At 47.4% G+C, this 16,154-nt stretch overlaps 1 protein-coding gene across 7 annotated transcripts in view; it reads left to right on the plus strand.

Annotated features, from left to right (window-relative positions):
* SHROOM2 (shroom family member 2) overlaps positions 1-16,154 on the plus strand; it is a 132,084-nt gene that overhangs the window by 94,360 nt on the left and 21,570 nt on the right. For all 7 annotated transcript variants that reach the window (XM_044768156.2, XM_044768155.2, XM_044768157.2 and 4 more), the window contains one exon: positions 13,624-14,223. In XM_044768156.2, coding sequence (XP_044624091.2) covers positions 13,624-14,223 — 600 coding nt within the window. The remainder of the gene's footprint in view (positions 1-13,623; positions 14,224-16,154) is intronic.

Here is a 16,154-nt window from a genome sequence, read left to right on the forward strand (position 1 = left end):
ACACACACACACACACACACACACACACACACACACACACACACACACCCCCTATGCCTTAAGGAAAAATACTTCAGGCTATTCTCATTCATAGATGGATGAACAAAACAGACACAATTTCTGCAAAAGAGCACTAGAAATAACCATACGTGTTGGTGTTGACCACACCGGTTGCATAAGGCCTACACTGCCAGCTGGAGTGACAGCTGACTGTGGAAAGTGTACACTAGCTGCCACTTGTTTTGTATGGACTGGCTGCTCCCTCAGAGTCCACTTTGGGCATTTGAAGGTTGGGGAAGCCAATATTTTGTGTGGTGTTTAGGATGCATTTGCTTTACTCTGACTAACTTTAATTCTTTACCTCTTATATGCATTAACATTTAAGAAGATCAAGGTGGAGAAGCCCTTTAAACAAGAGCTGGCGTTTTGTGTCCACTGGATCAACTGTCTCTCCCCGGTCGCTGGACACTTGTTTTCTAGCTGACTTTCCCTGCAGCAGGTTAGATAGTCAGGTCATTTCTGGGAGGCTCGTAGACATCCTTGGATGTCTAAAGAGATCCTAGTTTTTCACCTTTAAAAAGTATTTGCACAATCCTTTGTGTTAATTCCTTAAAGTTCACAAAGCCTTTTCACATATGTATCTTGGGCCTCACAACATGGATCTGTGTTCATTTTACCATTAAGCAAACTGAGGCTTAAGTGGCTGGGCTCACACAGCTAGTTGATGGGGGCCCTTGCATGCAGTATGGCGGGTTCCTTCTAACTCCTACCACCTCTGATGTTGAGAGTTCCTACAGATAAGCACGCCCTGAATGTAGACCTGGTACAAGATGCCACACCTGTTCTTGTATTAACATTCTCGTCCCATGTCCAGTGTGCCCACAGTGCAGTGAGAAGGAGTTCCAGGGCGGGCTTCTAGGGGTGGTGTAGTACAAAGAACCCCTAACCAGGCTGAGAGACTGGGGACACAGGTTCCAAGCTGGCATGGAGGTGACCCCCTGTTTCTTCGTCCATAAAATAAGAGTTTGGATTAAATGACTTTTAAGGTCCCTTTCAGCTATAATAGTTTTTGATTCTCAAGGAGAGAAGCCAGGGACTTAAATTCCCCTTAAAAAATCCCACATCCTGGGGCCGGCCCTGTGGTGTAGTGGTTAAGTTTGCATGTTCTGCTTTGGCGGCCCGGGGTTCACCAGTTTGGATCCCAGGTGTGGACCTGCACCCTGCTTATCAAGCCATGGTGTGGCGGGTGTCCCACATATAAAGTAAAGGAAGATGGCCGTGGATATTAGCTCAGGGTCAGTCTTCCTCAGCAAAAAACAAGGCCTGGCGGCACATGTTAGCTCAGGGCTAATCTTCCTCAAAAAAAAAAAAAAAAAAAATCACACATCCAGCCCCATGGGTTATGTTGTTTTACTCATTTGCCATCAATATTCATGTGAATGAAGACGTGCAAATCTATATGAGACACACACGTGTGATATCTTTGTGATCCATTTACAAATAAAACAAGGTCTTCTCAGCAGACTCCCTGTTCTGCCTGCGGGGCTTTGTTGACGCAATGCCAGTGCCCTTGACAGTTAAACCTGCTTAGGTGTTCTGTGGGAAAGCCTCATCAAGTCATCTGCTCACAAATGAAGTTCTTTTGGGTATGACTTGCATGAAATTGATTATTTAATGACTTTGTTAAAAAGTCTAGCCAGTGGGCCCATAAACATACTTGGAGGCCATTAAAGACAGAATAACTAGAAATCCTAGGAAGATAGTTAACATTTATACACACATGTGTATATATATATATATTTTGTGTATATATATATATAGACACACACATATATACGTATATTATAGACATTTTATGTAGTAATAAAGTCTATAAAGTAAATTTTCATGTACAATAAATATCTGAAGCCCATTGGGTAAATAATCCATTTCCAAATATGGGTCAGCTGAGTAACAATAATCAGACAATCTGAGATGTGGGATTTTCAGAATTTGGGTCACATGCATTTGTGATCAAAGGAAGACCACCAAAGCAAATGATTTCCTCTTAGTTTATGGAGATGACACGCTATTCTAACTGTATTTTAATCTCTTTTACCGTAGGGTTGCCCAAAATTCAAAATGGCTCCTTATTTCGTAAGCTTGCTGTATGTTCTTGAGAGCCAGAATTATACTCACCTGGGAGTACAGCTTCCTAGGCTGTGGGATACAGTTTTTAATCATATTTCCTTTTTTAAAACATTTATTTTACTGATTGAAAGTTGTGGAGAGCAGAACAAAGACGTTAAACATCACCCTCGACCTCAGTGTCCAGCGACACCGCGGTGGGCCGTTGAAGTGTCCCCACTCTGGAGTCCTCTTTCAGTGTGAATGTGAACTTACTGCATGGCATTCTAAGATCTGACTGCCCAGTAAAGGTACTGCAGACTTTCAGGGTTGTTTCCAGCCCTTCACAATTGTAAGTAAAACCACAGTGAACATCTCGTAGTGAAACATTGGTGCTCTTCCAGGCTGATTTCCTCAGGGTAAAATTCTAGACAAGGAACAGCTAGGCAGGCTTTTGGGAGAAATCCCCGAGTTGCTCTCCGTAAAGGGTGTCCTGTTTATACCCTGTCACCAACAGCCTGGGACAGTCCTGCTCCAGAAATTTTGTCCATATTAGACATTTAAAAAATTCCATGATTTGATAGGCAAAAAAGTTTTTGTTTTTAACTTGCATTACCTTGGTGACTAGCAAAGTTGAACTTTTATGTGTATTGTCTAGCCATTTGTATTTTTTCTTTTGTGCATTACTGTTCACATCTTGTGTTCATTTTTCTCTTGAGGGTGGGGCCTTTCTTTCTTGATTATTGTTATTTAGGTTGCAAATAGATCCCCAAAGTATGTTGTATGCTTTTCAAACGTTTATGGTTAGTTACAGTTAGATTTTTTTTTTTTGGTGAGGAAGATTGGCCCTGAGCTAACATCTGTTGCCAATTTTCCTCTTTTTGCTTGAGGAAGATTGTTCCTGAGCTAACATCTGTGCCAATCCTCCTCTATTTTATATATGGGATGCCACAGCAGCATGGCTTGATGAGCGGTGTGCAGGTCTGTGCCCAGGATCCGAACTGGTGAACCCTGGGCTGCTGAAGCAGAGTGCACGAACTTAACCACTATGCCACCGGGCCGGCCCCTACAGTTAGATTTTTTTTAAGGTACAAGTGTGTTTAATTGTCATGTCATTGCCCTTGTGCTTGATGGCTTTGTGCAGTCCATTCCATGTTCTGCTGGCTCCTGGCGGCTGTGTGCTGTGGTTAGCATGAAGTCATGACCCGGAGCTCTGTGGGCATGAATTTCCTGTGAGGAGTAGACTGCCGTCTGAAATACCCTCCAGTGCAATGCAAAGAAGATAAAACTGCTAGGGAAGAGAAGAAACGAGGGCTTTCAGGTGACCATCTAATGTGGTATTGCAGAGCGAAAGCAGGAGTCAGCAGACGAACGTCTCAATCCTCATGAGTCACTTAGGCTCATGGGCCTCAGTGTCCTTGCGAGACGGGTGCGTGGTGCTTACGCCCTTGCAAATGGAGGTTGCTAATAGAGTTGTCTCTGCTGAAGAATTGAGAAGTGTCTAAATTTCCAAAAACTCCCACTCATCCTACCTCCCTTTTTGTTCCGGTTGACAGGAATCCCAGGGTCACGTTGGAGCCACAGCTGTCGTAACTGCGTACATTCCAGGGTCTGCTCATTTGGGCGCTTTTCCTCGCTGGTGTCTCTCTACTTTTTGTTTATATTTTCTTTCATTGGGATATTCTTATGTTCATTTTAATGCTCCTGTTGTGTTTCCTTTGGCGAGCCACCTCAAACCATATGATCCTTCAGTGTATAAATACGTCGAAATAAAATAAATAATAGGCCATGTAATTGTAGCTGTAAACACATTCGAAGGAGTAAAGGGCTTCTCAGTAGCCAGTTAATATTTTTACTATGGTCGTTTTATGGAAAAATTGAGTTACTTCGAAGTGCCCTTAATGGGCGAGTAAACCTAATCGAGTCTGCCGGTCGGGTCTGTCTCTGCAGCGGTCACGGCAGTGTGGTGGTAAACTGGAGGAGGGGAGTCAGGAGTAGAGGTGGGCTGTCCACCTCGCGTTTAAGACGAGGTGGGAGCATGGTCATCCCCCAGGGCTTTCGGCTCTAGCACACGGTACTTGTAAGGGTGTGTGTGTGTGTGTGTGTGTGTGTTTGTGTTTCTTTGCCCCTGTGTTTGAATTACCACTAGATCAGAAGAGCTACATTCTCAGTGGACAGGTCTTTAGGCGACATCAGTGTATCATCTTAACTGTATTTGTGTGGTAAGGTGCCATGCAGCCTGTGAAGTCGAATCGGGTACAGAGAGAACCTCCCTTGAGGGAACTTATACTCTATTATTGGGGAAAATAATGTAACGAATTACCCTAGACTAGGTGCTTAAACAACAGACACTTATTTCTCTCAGGTCTGGTGTCCGGAAGTCCAGGATCAAGGTGCCAGCCAATTCAGGTCGTGCTGAGACCCGTTTCCTGGTTTGCAGACAGCTGTCTTCTTGCTGTGTCCTCGTGTGGTGGAGAGCAGAGAGAGAGGGGGAGCTCTCTCGTGTCTCTTCTTATAAGGGCACTAATCCCTTTCATCGGGGCTCCACCCTCACAACTTAATCACGCCCAAAGGTCCCGCCACCTAATACCATCCTACTGGGGTTTAGGATTTAACGTAGGAATTTTGGGGGGGCACAGACATTCAGTCTATAACATAAGTGTGAATGGCTGTGGTGAGGAGTCATGAGAAGGCCCAAGATTGCCAGCCTTGCCTTCCTCTCCTCCCTCCTTCCTTCTTGTTACCTCACTGAGCCTTTGCTTTGTCGGGCACTGTGTTAGGCCCTGGAACACAGGGGTAGACAAAACAAAAGTGGGTGCTGTCAGTCTAGTCGGGAAGAGCTATATTAAATGAAAAGAACGCAGGTGAATTAAGTACAGTTTGGGGACAAACGGGTAGAGATTAAAACCTGATGGGGGTTCAGAAGAAGAAAGGCTTATTTTTGTCAACTGGAAATGCTTCAGGGAAAAGGTTGTACTTCATTTGGATCTTAACGAACAGGAATGGTGTTTGTGGGGTGGATTCTGAAGAGTGGGACTCAAAGCGGAGATATGGGGCTGCAAGGCATGTATGACAGGAAAGGGCCTTTAGCTAAAACATATGGTGTGGGAACAGGGGCCACCGAGCAGTGGCAGGTGGTTTGGGGAGGACGGGAGGGAGCCTGGAGGTTCAAAGCATGCAGTCTGGCCTCGATATGGTGGTGGGAGGGCGGGTGGGGTGAGAAGTTTCAGGGGAAAGGATTAAGCATTTCTACTCTTCATGCTAATTATGAGTAAAATGTGTGCGTGTGTGTGAATTTCAGTAAGTGGAGGAGAGAGGGAGATTGGAAATGCCCACCATGGGTCATCCATCACACAGAACACTTTATTTACCACTCTGGAAAAGTTGCTGCAAGATGGCTTTGCTGTCAGGAAATTTAACTTGCAAGAGTTGTAAATAGATTCACCCTCTAATTTGCTAAAATGGGGTGTTTTGCCACTATAATTTCAGTATGGTTTGATTTGTAGTTTTAAAGAATTTTAATCCTTTACATCTGCTACATAAAGCTGGCCTTCCTTGCAGACGAGAACACAGTAATTTACAAGGGTTTCGAGCAGGGCCGCAGTGACTGCCGTGGAGCAAGAGGGAACTTTCTGGGGCAGTGGAATCATTGTTAAGACTTGATTGTGGTGGTGAATGCACAACTCTATACGTTTACCCAAACTCGTCAAACAGTACACCACAAATCAGTGCATTTTATTGTATGTAAATGGTACCTTGATAAAACTGGCAGGATGTGGGGAAGAATAGAGGTGAAAATGTTCTGTAATGTGAAAACCTCCTCGATCCATAGCTAGATTTCTAGGAATTCAAACACGTTTTTTTAAGAACTAAAGTGGTTCAGAAGAAGGGTGTGTGGATGTAGTGACGAGAATTAAGGTGAAACCCAATTCATAGATTGCCTGTTACCTGGGCCCTAACGTGTGTAGCTTTTAAGGTTTTATCAACATATGATCATACTTAATAAACGTTACACAACCTAGATGCTCCTCAGACTATTACTGAAGTAAAGGAAACGTCTGCCGTAATAAAATAATACTTATCACAGTGACTCAGATCTGACTTTTCCTTTAAACTATAACGACTTCAAGTGACAGTTTGTGGAGCTCCACTCTGGTTCACACGTGGACGGTCACGAGACCATTGCTCCCACCGGCAGCTAAAAAGGGGCCAAAAGAGTTATAAGCTCATAACTTTAAAAACTCATCAGACCCTCCCCCGCCATGTAAGTAAAGTCTCTCCTTTCTCTATCCCTTCCAATTCTCTTCATGTCCTTCATCCTGCTTATGAAAATGAGTAATTACGTATGTTTGCATTTTTAAATTAATATCTGCCTTGCCTTCTAGAACAGGGGTGAGCAGACTATGGCCTGGGGGCCAAATCCCTGGGGCCCAGGGTTTGAGAACCCTTTCTGAGTGGAGTAATATGGATTGGTCCCTCCAGGCCTGGAGCCAGGGGGTAGGCAGTCTCAGCATTTTTCGGACGATGGTGATCTAGTTTGGGAGGGGCATGCCAAGCCAAGGATCAAAACTTCAGGAGTAGCTTTCAATATCCAAATCAAGTGGGTGAAAAAGTGAGAGATCGGGAATTTGGGGGGTGAGGGGGAGTCCCATGAAGCAGGGATTCCCAACGCTGGCTTGACGTCCAGATTGCCTGGAAGAATTTGCAGGCATGCATTTCTCCTGGTCCCTACCTCTGCCCAGGCCTGGTTTCTGGTGGAGTAAGTTTGAGGAGAGCTTGGATTTGCGTGTCTAAAATCATCCCCACCACTCCTTTAGAATACGCTTGAGGAGAATTGGAGGCGTGCGCTTGAGAAACAAGATTGGCCGTGATACAGAATGGGTGACTTGCAGTGTTGGATGCCTGGGGGTTGACTGTACATGCTCTTCCGTAGATTCATTGGGAAGTTTTTTCCTTAAAAACCTTTAAAACCAAAAAATAAAAATAAAAACGTTGCCTCGTTTTCCTTCATCAGGACGGGCCTTACTTACTCTGGGTGGGAGGGAGGTGAGGGGTAAGGACAGAATATGGGACAAATATGGAGAGAGTAACCTCATGCCTGGGAGGGTAGAAACATGTCTCATGTTCGTTACACTTTTCTCTGTTCTTCCGGTTTGGGATGCTTGTTAAATGTACTCCTTTGCCTCTCTAGACAGCCCCTCAAACCAGTAATAGTAGTTTCCAATGCGGAAGGAGCTGTCGGGGTCAGAAGGCAGACGGAACTTTTTCCTGTCGTCTCCTGTCTATGGTTGGCACTGTGTCCTGGTCAGATATTGGTTGACCCGTGCTGAGAGCGGGCCTGGCTGGCTCCGTGTGCAGCTGAGCCCAGGGATCCGAACGCTCATCGGAAGAGATGGCAGATCTCCGCTGGGACTGTGGGGTCACTTGGGGCGTACCTGAGGACGCTCTTCTGTCCTGCAGCTTCAGAAGACATATCGTGTCCTGCCAGGTCATCTGGTCAAACTTGCGGGGCATACTCAGATTGCTGTCTATGGCAGGTAGCTGAGCAACATCGTTGGCCAGCCCTGCTTCCCCTAGAAATCTTGATCTGATCAGTTTGGCCAGTTTGAAAAAATTCTGGATCACTATCAGGCTTGCCCATGCTTTGAACTTTGTGTGTGATGTATGTTTTTAGGAAAGCAAGTAAGACAGAATGTCAGAAAACTTTGCAAGAGATCACATGAAATTATCATTTTTATTCCATTCGTCTGTACCTCTGATTCTGTTCTTCGGAAAAATAGTTTTGGAACAGAAACTGGTTTGGAGCTTTGATTGGCAGAAGAGATTTGCTTGATTTTGTCAAAAAAACTTGCGAGTGTCACATCTTGGGACCAAGAATGAGGGTCTCCAGCCACAGAAATAGCAGAGGCCTGGAATAGATTCTCAAGACTCATGTTCTGAAAACATAGAGTTGGATACTTGAGGGACTGTCACAGCTGATAATCTCCAAATCTAGATGTTTTCTGTTAGTGGACACTAGCCCCTCAGGAAAGCTGTCCCTCTTCATTTGGTTTTGGATAGTCTGTGAGTGGAATCTCTCTTTTAATCTCTTCTCTCCACTTAACCACAAATGACTTATCTGTCTCTCTAATTCGACTTCATTTCTGTTACTATCCAAGTTCCTGCAAACACAAATAAAACCCAAAGGAAGTAGCAAACCTTTCTATCCATCTGTTAAGACGTTGAAGAAATAACATTCATCCAATTTTCTAAAGTAATTGCATTCCCCACCTGGCATTAGAATCACGGAAGAGAGCCTGTTTGGCGCTGGTGCAGAGAGAAAAGCTTTAGAGGAGATGTTGCAGTAAAGAAATGACTAAAGATGATTCAGGGCTCTTGTTCTCCCGAAAAGCGGTTCTACAAGACACAAAATTGGAGCAGAACTTGTGGGCACAGCTCTCTCCTTCATCATCACCAGCATATCTGTCTGTCCGTTTGGTAAATATTGTTTGCATGCCAGGAAACTGGGAGAGAAGGACAATCAGATAACCTATATACCTTGCAGAGGCTCACCATCTGGGGAGTCCCATGGTAGACTGGTGTTTCCAAGGAGAAGAGTGGTCAAGGCCCTTATTCTGGGGTGTTCGTGCTGTTGGAAATGTTTCTCATGTGTTTCTACCGATTTATTAGTGGATTAGTTGGTCGATTGGTTGATTGCCTCTCTTGGGCTCGTGTATCTTGCCCACCATCTCCTTTTGGGGTTCTCCTATGGGGTGTCTGCAGACAGAAGAGCCTTCTGCCTGTGCTTCGGCAAGGCAGTGTGTCTGTTGGGAATTCCCTGGGGGACAGGAAGATCACCAGGGTCTTGTTCAGGAGACTTGCATTTGGAGTGCTGTGGGTGTCCTGTCTCTCCCCAGCCACCTGGTCCCCATCCTAAGACTTGGTAGCATCTTTGTTCTCCAGCATCAGACAACCTGACCGGTGGTATCCAGTGCATCCCACCAGGCTGAAGGGCAGATAGACTGTCTGTGACTCACACCCGAAACCAACGGAAGTATGCTTTCTAAATCCTAACCTCAAACTGTGAATGTGGAACTCGAGAGTCAACTGTTCATGGAAGCCTGGCTCTGTTGCGAAGGCAGCACCTCTGGGTCCTGCCCGAGTTGTCCCAGGAGGTAATCTTCCTCTCTGCAAACAACTTAGGCCCTGCATCTTGGCTTTGCAACACACTCTCCCAAGTATGATTCTTGGACCACCTCGGATATACCAGGCACGCTGTCCATTGCTGATCTCGACAGTATGCTAGTTTTGAGTATGGCAGAAGTTAGTCTTTTGCGTAATATTTAAATGAGGAAACCCCCTCATGTTGTAATCCACTGGAAGCTTGCTCTCTCTGTCTCCCTCTCTCTTTGTTGTTAAAATGAGGTCGTTCTATTGCACAGAGTTCCGGTGGTGCCCTGGATTTGTCTGCTGCTGGGCTGCCCTTGCCCACTCAGAGGCCTGCGCCAGCTCCGCCTTAGTGTGCTGTGAGGTGTTGGGGGGCTTGGTGTCACAGAGGCCTGCGTTCGGGTCTGCCCTACCATAGACCAGCCCTTCCCTGTCAGGTGCGCAACACGGCACCCGGCTGCTTGGAAACGCCACACAGATCCTACCATGCCAAGGGCTTTATCTGCCCCTACCTCGTACGGTGACGCCATGTGGTGTGACCTGTGATTTGCCCAGACAGGTGAGGACAGGCAGCTTCGTGAGGCACAGTCACATGCCTCATGTCACAGAGCTAGGATATGACGCCGAGATTCAAAGTGTCTGCCCAGTGAAACCCCAAATCACATGTGGGCCAGTACTTTACAATGAACTCAGACACTAGAGTGCCTTAGGAGTAACAGCCTTGAGCGACAAACGTGTACACAAGTCAGAACTGGCCAGGCGTCCCTTTCTGATCATTGACCCCTTAAGTCGTTAGGAAAGGAGGACCCTGTCGTGTGTGTTCCTTAAGTCATCCGAAAGAGTTGGCAATTGTCCTCTCTTCCTTGGTGAAGATGATTGTTAAGCCTCTGTACAGAGCAGTGCTGACTAGTGATTACAGAGGAGTTCAGAAATGTGTAGTTATGTTGGAAATGTTCAGATGCAAGGTTATTTCACTGAGACACTAACTGCCTGCATCTCAAAAAGAAGAAATGCGGCTTCCTTCCTTACATTGTTCACTGTGACCGAAAGCAACAGATGTATTTATATGTCTAATGGGCATTCAAGGGACAGCGTGACAGTGCGCGGGAATAAATATTTGCGTGTAGGACCCTGAAAATTACAAAGGCCTGAAGAAGATGGCCTAGCGCCCTACCCTCCGTAGAAGTGCTTACAGCCCAGTTATGAGAGTGGAGACCGGCGAACGGTGGTCATTGGAGAGGGTGACAAGTCATATGCCAGGGGTGACCTAGAGGTAGGGAGACAGCAAGGCTGGCCGAGCTGAGGGCCTGTGTCTTAAGGAGGCAGCTGTGCAGAAGGATGTGGAGGCAGGGAGCAGAAAATTGAGACCCGGAGAAATGCGTCCAGTGATGTCACAAGACTCGTCACGAACAGATGGAATCTGGAAATAAAACCGCCACCTCTCGGATAGGGAAACCATATTTAGACACCAGGCTGGCTGTCTCCATACCCAGATCAAAAATGTAGATTTGAATAATAGCGGTGTTGGTGGGATTTCAAGAGCATTTAACATATATAGATAGATCTCTCTATCTAGCTATGTATTTTTTTTTGTGCCTAACAGTGATTTTTGTCCTATCATAGGGTGTTTGCACTCCTGAGCAATGTTGAACACCGCCTTTTCCCTGGGTTTTTCCCCTCAGATGAGTTGTGCTTTGCTTTGCTGTCCTGTTGCAGACCGGTCCAGTGGAATAAGAACAGGGTGGCGCTGGGCCCCAACCCCAAGAAGGTTGCAGGTCTCCGGGAACCTCAGCTTAGAGCCTCCTTGTCCTCCTCCCTCCTGGGGCTGCACAGCAGCTCTCCCCTTGGTAACATGTCGTTAGCATGTTGTGCATGAGAACCAGCAACCTCACCTGCATATCAATCGCTGGAACTCTGGACTGCAGCTGCCTTTGTAATTTTCCGTTTTGTGGCTCGACTCACTGCTCCAGTGTACACCCAGGAGCATGTGTAGGGTGATGCTGAGTTGCTTTTGCTGGCAAAGTCCTTAAGTCGTTTCATTTTCTTGTGCTTTCTGTCTCTGGATCTTGCTATCACCATTGACTTTATCCTTGAAAACACAGAAAAAGATATACAAAAATATACACACTGATACACATCTACAACACAGACACATGCAACATACATGATACAGATGCACATAAACACGCACGTTATCCACATTCTCTACAAAGTAGTCACTTCGAAACCTGTTAGAAACACAGATTGGAATATGACCCTGCATGACCCCAAATTCTCATTTTTGGCCTCTGTGTGTGTGTGTGTGAGAGAGAGAGAGACTCAGATTTCCTGAATTCTTATCAACTGGGATAATAAACGCCAGTTAGTGGTTTTGTGGCTTTGACTTTGCAAGTTTGTGGGGGGGGGGAGGGGTCAAGAAAAAATAAGGGATGGGGAACAAACTTGGTGCAGAAATTTCTGTGCTAATGTCAATCTAACTAAAGTTAAATGTTGGGAGCGTGGTGAACTACACTTCTAGAATGAGAAGTGACCATGCAGCAGGTACTGCTCCCCTAGAGAACAGAGTGCCCTCAAATCCTGCAAAGGACAGATGCCCATTAGGAAGACAGGAAGGGGCCCGGGTGCCTTCTGCCTGAGAGAGAACCAGGAGCCGACCTGTCCGGCAGGCCTTCTGCTCTGAGTCCTTGTTTACTTCTCAGTGGGGCTTTACTCCCACTGGTGAATCTCTTCCGTTTCTGGGTAGATCTCAGAGCAAGTCCTGTCTGAGGCACTTGTAGATAAAACTCCTTTTTAATTAACATAATTAAATGTGAATCCAGATGGCCAAAGTCACTCAGGTTTTAACAGTAAATTGTAGCTAATTTAATCCTCTGATTCTGAGGTGGTGGATATTTATTAAATAACAGATACTAGGTGCTTTCATGTGGGTCTGTGGATGCTAGGTTTCAAGAGTTTTAGTAGAAGGAAAAACAAGTTCCAGCGTACCTCACCTCTTTGAAATGAAATATTGGGAAGCCGTTCGTGAATTGTCATGAGTTAGGTTTCACGGTCATAAGAGGCACAATGGCTTAAATGGAAGGGAGACGAGGGCATTCACTCTTCCACAGCAGGCCACAGGTATTAGGGAGTGACAGGTGACAGGATGTCTTCTCGGAATGGGCTGTTAATTTGACAGTGTTTAAATGCCATTCTGTATTTTGTAATCAAACAGCTGCTTGACTGCGTTGTTCTCTAAACCCTCCATTGCCGTGTTCTCGTTATTTTGATAACTTGTAGTTTCTCTTAGTGTGTACCTAATGCACATTTTAAAGAAGTGTAACTTTCTTGAGCTGGGTTAGTATTTTCTTAAGCTCTTATGCTTGGCTGTTTTGTTACAGCTTGTTCTCTAAGCTTAGGCTGTGTCTTCAGCCTCCTGGAAGCAGAGAACAAACCTGTCCTCTTTCGGGGTCCCAGCGGTACTTGAGCACGCTGTCCTCTTCCAGATGCTGAGGACTTCCAGAAGGCTTCGGGGCAGGGTCTGGCTGTCTCTCTGCTCTCCTTAGTACAGGGTGGGGAGTGCAGCCCCAGCTGGCTGACAGTGGGGAGGGGGAGGGAGTTGGCCTGGTCTGGATTCTACTCTAGAGCATCCATTGAACATGGAGGGGACCTTGCTCCTGAGGGCATAGCAAGAGAGACATGCACAGGCCTCTCAACTCCCAGTGCAGTGGCCTGGATGGAGTTGGGCCATCTGTAACACCTGGGCCAGGTATCGTGTCCCAGGAGGCAGGCAGAGCACCTTTTGGGCCCCAAGGGGGCGCTGGGCGTCTCGGGGAAGTTCTTCTATCCAGCTTGTCAGTTCTTCGGTTCCATCTCTTATCGGCACATGTGCTCCACCTGCTGGTCCTCCATCTGCTGCCCTTGTCAGGGTCTCTAACAACTCAGAGGTTGTCTTCTCAACAGAAAACGGCTCTTCCTTGAGTGGAAGAGCCCATCAGAGGCTCGTTTGATTACTCTGTTGGGTTGGAAGAAGCAGTGTGTCGGCAAAGGCATGGCCGGCTGATTTGCTGCAAGTTTGACAGTTGTGAACTCACAAGCTGTAGCTGTGGCACAGATAACCATGCACATGAATGTGTGTGTATCTAATGTATGTGCATGAGTTTTTAATACCTTGCCTCTTATGACGTGACCTGCCAGTCTGTAGCCTAATGTGCAGTACGTGTTTGGATTCGATCCTTTGCATTAGGAATTGTGGTGGGGACAGGTATGGGAAAATGCATACGGATTTAATGCCCTAGACTGGTTTAAGGAGATAATCAAGATCTGCGTCTAGTCCCCTTTAAGGAGAGGATGTTAATTGGAATTGTTCCCTGTTTTTATTCGTTCTTCCTCTAGACAAGCAGATGCCCAGTGTCGAGAAGACAGTCCAGGAGACCAGCGGAACCTGTCCCAGGTCTCTGAGCTGCCTCACGTCCCGGGAGCTCCAGAGGCGCCCTGTGAGGGCCGCGGCCGCGCGGGGACCCTCCCTCGCGATTACAGATACTCGGAGGACAAGGCGCCTGCGACCCCGCCGCCGCCGCTTGGCCCAGGCCCCCCGGCTCCGGCGCAGGCCCTGCGGCCTGTGAGCGCCAGGAGACCGGGCCCGCAGAGGCCACTCAGGGGCCCCACCGGCCCTGCTGCTGGTCCCCGCAGCCGGCCCCGCCCCCTGGCGTCCCCCGTGGCCCTGGAGGTGTGTGTGGCCCGCCTGTCCCTCTCCTGCAGCCCCTCTGCCTCGGCGGAGGAGCCAAGCAGTGCCCAGCCCGCGGACGGCCCGAAGGCCGCCGCTGAGCACGACAGGCAGGATGTAGACGAGCACGCAGCCTGTCCCTTCCCATCCCAGTGCCGGCCCCTGCCGCCCGCAGCCATGGACACCTCTCGCTCCCCTTCGCCTCAGTTCGCGCCCCAGAAGCTGACGGACAAGCCTCCCCTGCTCATCCAGGACGAGAATTCCACAAGGTACTGTCCAGGCGCGGTGGCCCTGGGCCTTCTTCCCCTCCTGCAAGCCCCCTTCCCACTGCGGGAGGTTTTCCATGCATCTTTCCTGGGCAGTGTAGACTGGCACCTTGCGTCTGCTCCAGACGGTGCACTTAAGTTGGTCCTGGGGACTAACCACGTAGGGGAGAACCCACAGCTCCAGTGTCAGTTGGATTTTTAACTTGTTGAGGGGGGTGTCCTGTCCCACAGGGAGCAAGGGGGGTGTGAAGGCGGTGATGGGGCATCCCCCGTCCCCTTCATCCAAGCCCAGCACATTTATATCTGCCTTGCCCACAGGCGTCTGCACACTGGGGCTGTGTTTTCCCTAAGTACCTGCTATTTGTAATCGGGATCACGTTTGATCCCAGCATGAGCCCTTCAAGCAAAATTGATGTTTGTCATCATATCCGATTCTTCTTCACTCCTCTTTTTCTAGATCTTCACATGTGAAAAAACTAAGCTGATATACACCTTTTATGAAAGCAGAGGAAACGGCAATCACATTTCGTGGTGCTGTTGTCAGAATTTCAGTCAGGCACCTGGCCAGTCAAGAGCAGTGACCGTTGAGCTTTCTTTACCCTCCTCTCTGAGTGCCTCTGAAGAGCTGAGAAATAGAAGAAGTGGGAAAGTTTCATCCCATTCTCTAGAGCAGGGGTTCTCAACCTGAGGCAGGGAGATTTTGGCCCCCAGGGGACATTTGGCAATGTCTGGAGACATTTCGGGTGCCACAACTGAAGGAGGGCGGTTGCTCCTGGCATCTAGTGGGTAGAGGCCAGGGATGCTGCTCAACATTCTACAGTGCACAAGATGGCCCCACAGCAAAGAATGATCTGGGCCTCAGTGTCATTACCATCTAATACAGTGGCTAACAGTCACACGTGGCTGTATGAACGTAAGTAAGTAAAAATTAAACAAAATCCATCCCTCAGTTGTACCACATGTGGCTAGTGGCTACTACACTGGACAGCATAGATAACGGCTGTGTCTATCATCACAGAAAGTTCTGTTGGATCTCCCTGCTCTAGAGTCTCAAACTGTTTCTTTTAGCTTCAAAATAAGTCAGCAGAGAAGACGTTATTGACACCGTCCTATATCTCCAATGTCTCATCGCAACCACAGCTTCAGCTGTGGGCCAGAACTGTGCTTGGTGTCATACAAAATGTAGGGATCACTTAAATAGCCTTTCACTTGGTATCATTATTAAGTTCTGAAAGGAAGGAACAGCAATAAAGTGTTTGGTCTGTTTGGTGGGTCAGGTGTATGATATTGTCACCAGCTGGTCTAAGCATGGTGTGCTGCTTGGAGAAACAGGCCACATGCTTGCACTCATGACCTGTGTTGCCTCCAGGAGGTGGGTGGTATTTTGCATTTTTTCTTGCCTGGAGTGTTGATTTTTTTCTCACTCCATATTTTCTCTGAGTTTGAAAGGGATTTCAACAAACTGTGATGATATTGATTGAAGATCCTAAGGAGGGGTCTTTGGGCATCCACATTTAGTGTTCCCATCCAGCACATCATCTGGGACAAAAGTTGTCTTGGAACCATGTCCCCTGCTGTATAAGCCCTCACAGAGGGCCTGAATTCCAGTCAGTGTCCAGAGCCATCTTGCTATGTGTCCTCTCTGTCCTCCTCCGGAGCACGGTAGGGCGGATGGGGGCTGTGCCACCGACAGAAGTTGCTACCAAGGAAGTTGCTCATAACATACTGAACTAAATGGCACCTTCCCCCAGGGCACATGTTATTGGTCAGGCCTGGTATGAGAGTGTGGAGTCCCAGTGACATGCAAGACGAACGAGAGGCCGGTGCTCAGCAAGAGCCCTAGCCCTGCCCTGTGCCCATGATAACTAGCAATGGTCAGCAAGTGAAGCGTGCCCGGGATGGGGCCTCTTATGCTGCTTGTCGTTTGGGCACAG

This window comes from Equus asinus, chromosome X (genome assembly GCF_041296235.1).
Source record: "Equus asinus isolate D_3611 breed Donkey chromosome X, EquAss-T2T_v2, whole genome shotgun sequence".
NCBI classification, from domain to species: domain Eukaryota; kingdom Metazoa; phylum Chordata; class Mammalia; order Perissodactyla; family Equidae; genus Equus; species Equus asinus.